This window comes from Carlito syrichta, unplaced genomic scaffold, assembly GCF_000164805.1.
Source record: "Carlito syrichta isolate Samal-C Ts95f unplaced genomic scaffold, Tarsius_syrichta-2.0.1 Scaffold311462, whole genome shotgun sequence".
NCBI lineage: Eukaryota > Metazoa > Chordata > Mammalia > Primates > Tarsiidae > Carlito > Carlito syrichta.
Window position 1 is genome coordinate 434,249 of NW_007255558.1, and position 9,178 is coordinate 443,426.

Sequence of the window (9,178 nt, forward strand, 5' to 3'; positions counted from 1 at the left end):
TCTGCCTCCCCTGTCTTATGCGAGTAGTAGAAACCAAGATGCAGTGAGGTGCAATGGTAACCAGCACGCAATGAATCTACTTTGCAGTAGAGATAGATAAATTAACATGAAAAAAGAAGAGAGTTTCTGGGATATGGCTTCTCTGTTCTCATTTAAGCATGAGAAAAACAACTGAGAGGTCTAAGAAGACTAGGTGAGAGCCCTAACAAATTCCATACGTAAAGTTAAGAAGAAGGCAAATGAATAGCAATAGGATTAGAAAGAAAACCCAGACCACATGAGGTAATGAAAGCCCTAAACACACATCCATATCGGTGGTTAGGAGAAGGAACAAGAAGTCATACAACAGCAAGTCTAAGTCATTAGAAAGAAAATAAAAAACAGGAAAAAATAGAAAGAAGAAGATTCCAGTGAACTCAATATAATTAAAAACTGTATCATTACGAATTGCTTAATTTAGGTTTCTTCTATTGTTTAACTTCATTAACAGAAAAGTACTTTCATATTGTAAAAACCATACAAATGGGCTAACTTTAACCAGCTATCCCTAACTAACTGATAGAAATACTCTATCAGTTGGAAGAATTATATACCAAGAGAAATTTGACAAATATAGCTGGGTTAATAGTGTTAATGACAACAAACATATTTTTAAGATGCCTTTCTGAGTTCTTAGAAATTCCTTTGACAAATAGGTTGAAGTGAGTCTTCTAAAATACAACAACATGTTGATTGTGTTTATCTTATAATTGTATAATTATATGTAATTTTTATGCCTTTCTGAGTTTTTCAAATTGGTTACTTACAGCTTTCACTAAAAAATTTAATGACATAAGAATCAATGTATATAAAGATAAAAACACACGTATTTATTGCTTTGGGTATATGCATTTAATTTGAATTTTATAATTTAGACTCAACATGAATTGCAATAAATGGATCTTCAGCAGAGTTACTGATAGAAAAATGAGCACTGCCATCATTAGAAACATAGATTTTAATTCCTGTGCAATTGCCATCAATTTTATCTCCAGAAATGATATCACAATATGTGCCAGCAGGAAGACCAGTTTGCAAAGTTAAAGAAAATGACCTGTAAAATAAAATTTAAGATTAAATTTCAACACAAGGGAAAGCAAGAATACAGATTATCTCTAAAACAAATAAATTGGTGAACTTTGTGCTGTTACTCTAAACAGCCAAGGTCTCAGTAAGAAGAAAATCCAAACACATAGGCCTCTTCAATAGATGTGACAAGTATTCTCAGGGCCAAAAGTAGACTTACAGAAGACCTAGCAATTCCCTAGTCAGTAGTGACTATTACCACAAAATGGAAATTGAAGAACGTAAGTGAAATTTACAGAAATTGTTCTACCTGTGGTAAACATAAATATTTCAAACTTGCCTTCATCTGAACTTAAGAATATATGATTACTCTGAATTTAAATGAGATTACTTTTTCAAGATTTATTTTTTCTCCCAAGAGACTAAAAAAGAATTTTGGCCAGAGGTAAAAATAATCTAGCATTCTTGTGAAGTACATAGTTTGGAATATAATGTCTCATGAATTTATTTTGATTTTCTCTTACAAAAGAATGAAATTAAAAAACTAGCCATGAGCTCTTTTGACAAGAAACAGATATACTTGACTTAATAATTTAATTTCAACCAGTAAAATATAACTTAGGCTAGAATGAGCTAAGCATGAATGGGAGTTGTCCTTGGACTAAGACATTTCAGCTGCTTGCAAAGAAGTTTTCTGAGCTGTATATGAGGGAGTCATTATACCAGTGGCAAAGGATACATAAGTTATAACAAAAGAAAGGTCAATAATGAGCTGTTTCAGAACCCAGACTCAAAAACCTCCTGAAGTAAATCATTCACCATTAGACATATATTCTTTCTGTAGAGGCTTTAAAAATATTATTTGTCCCAGAGACAGAGAAGTGAAGAAGCCACACCAAAGAACCAGATAGAGAAGTAGTTGAGTAAAGGAACAAGAAAAAAGATATTTAAGTATCAAGGCAGCATTTTTTCCATGATTTAAAAAAAAAAAAAAGGATAAGACATGTTCTTTTAATGGTTTCCCAATCCTAATATTAACTGGTTTGTATATTTTGTGTCATGTGTGTGACCATATATACATGCATTATTTATATAAAATTGCAAGAGTACACAAAAAGAACTCTGTTCACACCAAAAATCCCTTATAAAAATAGGAGAACGGAAGAATAATAGCCATCATCCTTCTTCTTCTGCCCTTTTCTGATCTCTACATCATCTTGCTCCACTGACTAGAGGATTTTTCAGATATGAAAAAGTAAATGAGCAGAAGAGAAAAGAATAAACCAGGTCATAGTAGTATTAGACACTGTCTCAAATTGATATTTACTTACCAGTCATCATTGTTGAAGACTATGAATCCCCTGTCTCCTCTCCCAAAAGCCACTTGGTTGCTACCATTATCCCACCAGTTTGTAAAAGGCTGACCATCAACTACATTACGGAAAATAGCCATGTTCCTAAAAACACAGTATTACATAAAATGTTGATATTCTTAAACTTTGATAGTTGGTAGCAAAATGTTAAGGAGAGTTTGCTATTAGAGGTATCTCTAAATAAATATCCCACCTTATTTGACGCCATCGATGTTCACAGACCCAGTCATTGCCACAAGTAGTGTCTGGATTAATAGTAACTTCTTTAATCACACCATTGCTATTTGGTGGCCCAATCCAATCATTAATATCCTTATTAGGGAAAAACATAGTCTCAGATTTTAACTTGCATGTATTTGCCTCTTTTTTCTCCATTACACTAAACCGGATCTATCCTGCTACTTGTGTCTCTGCAGTGACTTTAGAAGCCAACACCTTCATTATGCCATAGAATTTTTTTTAAAAGGGCACTTAACAATTAAAGAGGGTGCCAAAAATGTATACAAATTTCAAGAAAGAAAAAGACTGTATTAAAAATTAATACTCAATATATACTGATAACAAAAATTGAATACAAGTCATGTTTGACTTTTGCAATTACAAGAAGTGTTCAAAGTATTACCATCAGCATCCAGATACTTCTGATGATGCAAATTAAAAGCAATACATAAATAACATCTCTCCAACTGTATATATGGATTTTTTGACATTCCCAGTATTTATATTGCTCTATGAGTTAGTTGATGTTTTAACTTCTTTACAGGTAGTTAGCAGTTATAATCCTCATATCAACTCAATGAGGTAGGTAGTTATTAGAAGTATATCTTTTACTCCCTGCCTCTTGGTCTTACTTTAGGTATTTTTTCTTTGGGAATAGGGATATATTTCTCATATTTCTGATACAGCTTGCATACTCTTTGACAACAAAAAACATGAACTGTACTTTGCTAATATCGTCTGCATTACTAAGATCAGAGTCTTACATAGGTTTCTACTTAATAAATATTAGATGAACAAACATTGACTATAATAGCCTCATGTTAAATTAGAACATAATTGCCTTCCTTTTCTTGGGAAAAAGCTATCTTAAAACACTTTAAAACTTACTTTTCCATTTTCAAAATATCTTGGCCAACGATAGCTTGACATGATTCGTGTAACTCCATAAGGATGAGCAAGCATAAATCCAACTGCCATTTTGTACAGTCTGAAAGTTACAAAATTGCATTGCCGTAGGAGAATAGAATATGTTTTACCATTATTAAAAAGTACACTAAAAAGTTCTGAACTCAGTTTCCTACCTAGCATCCCAGAATGTAAGAATAGATGCTCCTCCAGCTCCATGTCCTCGTTGATTGTCATGGTTATCCACAAAGACAAGTGCTCTGTCAGAAGGCATAAAACCCCAGCCTTCTCCCCAGCTCCTATTGAAAAACAGTAACATGTTTGTTTATGTGTTCTTTTACAATAGCTTTAGAATAACCTATGTGTGCATTTCTTTCTGTATAGCATCTTAAGATTAAGTTTTCTAATTAAATGGTTATTCTATAGGAGATATATACATACATACATATGTATATATATATGTATATATATATATATATATAAATCTACAAATACATTCCATGTTTGTATAGATATACAGATTATTTTATTCCATTCATGTTACATCTATAAGACTTTCATTATTAAAAAAAGTCCTTTGAGAGTTTTCAACATGTAATTTAGATGGACTTCAAAAGGGTAAGCATCCATATCACATTATACAGAATGGCAAACTAAATTAAAATAAGACTTTAACACTGTACTGTTATAAACACTTAACATTTCAAATTAATTAAGTGATAATATAAATTCTATAGTATGAGCATGTTGTAGGTACTTTAAAAATGGTAGGATTTTTAAATAAAAGCTTGGATTTAACAGATCATATGCAAACATTAGTCAAATCTAGTATACTCATATAATACATAAATTAAAATTCCTAGGTAATGTTTTGGGTTTCCAGTCATACTTTCTTGTGACTGACATTCTAAACACAAAAGATAATTAACTGAAGTTTGGGCACTATGACACATCATTAATGACCAACTCCTTGACAACTATCTCAAGACTCTAAAAAGATAACTCATATGAGGGTAATATGACTAGTAGATCTATGAAATAACTCAAGGGCAAATCATATTTTATTTACTTTAAATAAGCCATCTTCTCTCCATTCCACTTGCGAATTACCGTGCCTAATTTTGCACCGTACTTGAATTCTGTCACACGGCCATTTCCAAAGTATTCGCTGCCTTGAATTGGCTCTCCACCCAGATCAATTACCTTTTAGAAATATATTTTTTTAAATATCATTTTATATAAGAACTTTAAAGTATTTCAACCAACAAATTAATACTATATAAAAATAGCTTTAAACTCTTTATGTTATTTGAAATACTACAAATAGTATTCCTTCCATGAAGATTTGCACTTTTTTTGATAAAGTATTTGCTGCAATATAGAAAGAAGAATAATGACAAGGTGATCTATTGTCCTGTGAGAATGATGACCTAATTCTTAGTCTTACACATAAATGATTACAATAGCTGACACCAACATAGTGTTTACTATTTGACCGACAACATTTCTCAATGCTTGGTAAATATTACCTTATTTATTTCTCCAAAGAAAACAAAGACAACCACAATCATTAGGTCTCTACTTCACACGAAATAACTGTTTCACAGAGATGTTAACCAATTTGCCTAGAAACTAACATAGCTAATAGTGGTATAGCCAAGATTCAATCTAGACTGGCTTGAGACAATAACAACTCTGTGATCCTCTGTCTTCCACAAATGGTGTCTGAGATTGTGATCAATGGCACAGTGAAGTTTGTAAACTAAATAAATTCTCTGTACTTTCATGGAATCTATTGTGATAAAGAATTAGACGTATTTTATTTGAAGAAAGGAATTTAAAGAACACTGATCGATATAAATGACCCAACCATTAACCTACAGAAATCACACATTTGATTAAATCTGCCATTAATTTTCTAATGAATAAATGATATTATTTTACATGCATACATATGTATTGATATACCTCCTGGTAGATGAAAGGTCTACTTCCTTCAGGGAACCAACTTGTGTTAAGATTATGTAGTTTATCCAGAACTGCCTTCATGTCTCCAGGCCACATGTGCTTGGAAGCATCAATTCTGAACCCGGCTACACCAATGTCAATGAGATGGTTCATATATTCGGCAACCTTGGAGCGCACATAGTCTTTCTCCAGTGCAAGATCAAGAAGACCAACCAGACGACAATCTCTGACCTGTTGAGGTAAAAATTTTGTGGTTGATTCATAAAACATAATCTTTCACCTGAGAATCTATTTGATTATTCATTCCTTCACTTATTCATCAATAGAAACTTATATAGTGCCATTGTCACTGGGCACTGAGAATATTGACATTCTGCTATCAACATATCTATGAAATATTTTCTAGTGCAAAATGGACAATGTGGGAGATAAAGTAGATCAGTGTTTCACTTGGTTGGGGGAAAGTATTTAAATGTTGATTTGAGTTTCCTATTTTTAAGTAGTCAAACCTTAAATCTGTTTTTCTAGGGGATCTAAACTAGTATTTAGTTATGAATACTATGAAAATGAAGTTCAACGAGCTACATGTCTATAGTTAAAGGCCTAGGTAACTTTTTATTCAGAGCACAATTTTTAAAAAATTACCTGAGCAGCATCATTATAGTTCTCAATATCTCCACTTCCAGTTCTACATTTACCATCATTAAAATCCCAACCAGAATATGGGACTGCTGGAAAGTCCCTACTTCCAGGATTGAAGTAGCTTCCGCAAGTACTGCTTGTTCCCGCACTCACACCGTTGCCACACATATGGTTAATGACAGCATCCACATAAATACGGACCTGTAAAGCAAAGTTTCCACTTCAGTCTAATTTACAGAGATGCAGAGATCTACAGCAGGGCTGATCAAAGTTTACAGTCTGTTAATAAAACTTCAAATATTTCTGTGTGTTTTGTGTGAAAGGAAACCAACGCAAGCTGAAGACTTGCATCCATTCTAGCCACCTGGTCAAATATTTATAAGAATGATAAATCGAGAGAATCAGAAACCACCATAAATATGAAGACATGCAAAAAGCCATTTGGGGAAGGTTAGAAATCAGTTGAGACAGGAGAGATTATTGCTTCTTGAAATTTCATTGAGTCACCAAGAGAAAGAAACACGTAGCCTTTATTTTCTATTTAGAATCTGAAGAGGGAAAAGTAGATATTAGTCTCTCATTATGCTCCTCATTAGAGAGAAGATAGCTATTCACTATAAAATAATTTAAAAAAACAAAAACCTATGAGAAAGAAGACTCAGAAATTATGGATGGAGACATAAGTCACCCAAAAATTGTAGCAAATATTGTAACTGGAATTTTCAGTTCCCAACCAGGAAAGTGTTCCAGGAAATGTGCATAGTTATAAGTGTTGAAATTTGATTTTGCCTTGTAAGTAAATTCTGCTTTAAACTTTAACTTATCTTTTTTTATTAGGTAAAAGGCACATACAAAGATTCACAAAAGTTGAACTTAAGCCAACAGCTAATTTCAAATTATAGTTAAGTATAAAGTAAAAAATAAAAATATGGATAACTATCTAATGAAAAGAAACAACCGATGAACTATTTTCCTGTATATTTTTAAAGGAAACTTGAATTCACTTACACCAACATTGTTACATCTAGTCACCATGTTTCTGAATTCATCTTCATTTCCAGATCTTGTGCATAATTTATAGCTAATTGGTTGGTATCTTTCCCACCAAGGTCGTGAAGGGTTGTGAATTATAACATTTTCATTGGGTGGGGAGATCTACAAATAAAACAATCATTAGGTATCAAATTATGTCTTACTTTATATCATAGGATGTTCTAGAAACTAATCAATAATATAAATTATTTTTGACTCTTTGTGTCTGCAGCTACATTTCTTTTCAACCACTTGAAAATATTAACAGCACATTGGAGGTTTCCTGTTGAAGATAGATTGCATCAGAAACAAAATGTAAAGTTTCCAGCAATAGTGACTTGTTTCTTCAGCAGAAAAACTGATTTTACATAGAGTACTAATGTTCCAGCTTCAAAAACACTAATCAGAATACGATTGCATACAAGCACATGGAACTCAACAATTTATTATGAGCAATACCCACCTGAACCCCTCCAAATCCATTGGGAGCTAAGTATCGCTCACATTCAAGAGCAATATCAACCCAGCGCCACTCAAACAGATGGACAATAGATGTCCGTCCTGGTTGAGTATGTGGGGAATACTGAGCCCAGCAAAAGCCAATGGCTGAAAGCAACAGAAAGATCTTCATTTTTCTTTGAAGTTGTCGGTGTTCTTTTCAGAGACTATTTATATTCCTGTAAGAAGCACATTTTGCAAAGTAAATGTTAGCTTGAATAAATACTTAGAGGACAAACAGTTCCTTCATAATCTGAAAAGGATTATCAATAATAACATTGATGCCACAGGTGAAAACACAATTAAAACTCTCATGAAAATAGTCTGAATGACGTTTAGAACTCAGTGTTTCCTCTTACTGAGAGAATGAATATTAACCCTCTCAAACTGCTGGCATTATATACATATATTCATATGATTTTAATTAGGATTACTTTTTTATTTCTGATGCCCCTCACTAATAGAGGGAAAGTAATTAGAGCCAACTTCATTCAACAACTCAAAATATTGCTTTAACTATGTGCAAATGTAATGTTTCTATTTCAAAAAGAAACATTATGTAATGTTTCAATTTCAAAACCTCAACTCCATTTTCTACTCACCCACATTTTTGGTTATTTAATTTTCTGCATTAAGAGTTTATAAAATTTATTTAAAATTTAAATGCTCGTGAATTGTAGAAACAGACTCCCCTCCCCTCACCCCACCCCACCAAGTCATGTACTTAATGCAGTGGTCACAGTAGTAGGGTTGGTGGTGGTGGTTTTCTTCACATTGCCAAATAACCCTGTACTTCATTAAACATTAAATAGATGAATTTACATCACTTTTCCTTCTTAACATAAGTAAAATCCTACAAAAGGAATAATAGCAGGTAGGGAAAACTTCATCTATCCATACAATAAGGATAAAGTGAATGCCTACTTTTTGCCAACAATGTTCAGGATGTGTGATAAAAAAGACAGATTTCTGTTCTCAGAGAGCTTACATTCCAGTGGAAAGGAAAGAAAATACACTAGCAAATCATAAAAATAATAGTACTAAAAGTGATACTAACATAAGTTCAAATAGCAATAAGAACTAGTATAATATAAGCTAATAAAATAGAGATTGACTTCACCATCAGTGTGTCCAGATAGTCAGGAAAGACACCCCTGAGGAAGTGACTTTATGCTGTACTTGATGAATTAGAAGTATCCAGTACTTGAAGATCAGAGGAAGAACAACCTAAATAGAGGAAGAGCAAAAGTTCCAGGAAAGAAAACCCTAAGAATATACAAGAAACACGAACAATAATAACAACAGCCAGGCTCTGTGGCTCAGCCTGTCATCCCGCGCCTTTGGGAGGCTGAAGTGAGTGGGATGCCTGAGTCCCCGGATTCGAGACCCGCCTGGGCAGGCGAGACCTCATCTCTACCATAAATCAAAAAATCAGCCGGGCGTGGTAGCGCACGCCTGTAATTCCGGCTACTCGG

The 9,178-nt window shown here is 33.3% G+C and overlaps 1 protein-coding gene across 1 annotated transcript in view; it reads right to left on the bottom strand.

The window, feature by feature from the left end:
- Positions 1–868: 868 nt before the first annotated feature.
- The window catches only part of LOC103271216 (pancreatic alpha-amylase), a 23,022-nt gene continuing 14,712 nt past the window's right edge, over positions 869–9,178 (bottom strand). Inside the window, exons 2-11 of the mRNA XM_008068662.2 lie at positions 7,669–7,882; positions 7,182–7,328; positions 6,177–6,374; positions 5,532–5,762; positions 4,633–4,766; positions 3,740–3,862; positions 3,546–3,645; positions 2,632–2,750; positions 2,397–2,522; positions 869–1,093 (exon numbers count right to left, since the gene is read on the bottom strand). Of these exons, the coding sequence (XP_008066853.1) occupies positions 904–1,093; positions 2,397–2,522; positions 2,632–2,750; positions 3,546–3,645; positions 3,740–3,862; positions 4,633–4,766; positions 5,532–5,762; positions 6,177–6,374; positions 7,182–7,328; positions 7,669–7,836 (1,536 nt within the window). The 5' untranslated portion in view covers positions 7,837–7,882 and the 3' untranslated portion in view covers positions 869–903. The remainder of the gene's footprint in view (positions 1,094–2,396; positions 2,523–2,631; positions 2,751–3,545; positions 3,646–3,739; positions 3,863–4,632; positions 4,767–5,531; positions 5,763–6,176; positions 6,375–7,181; positions 7,329–7,668; positions 7,883–9,178) is intronic.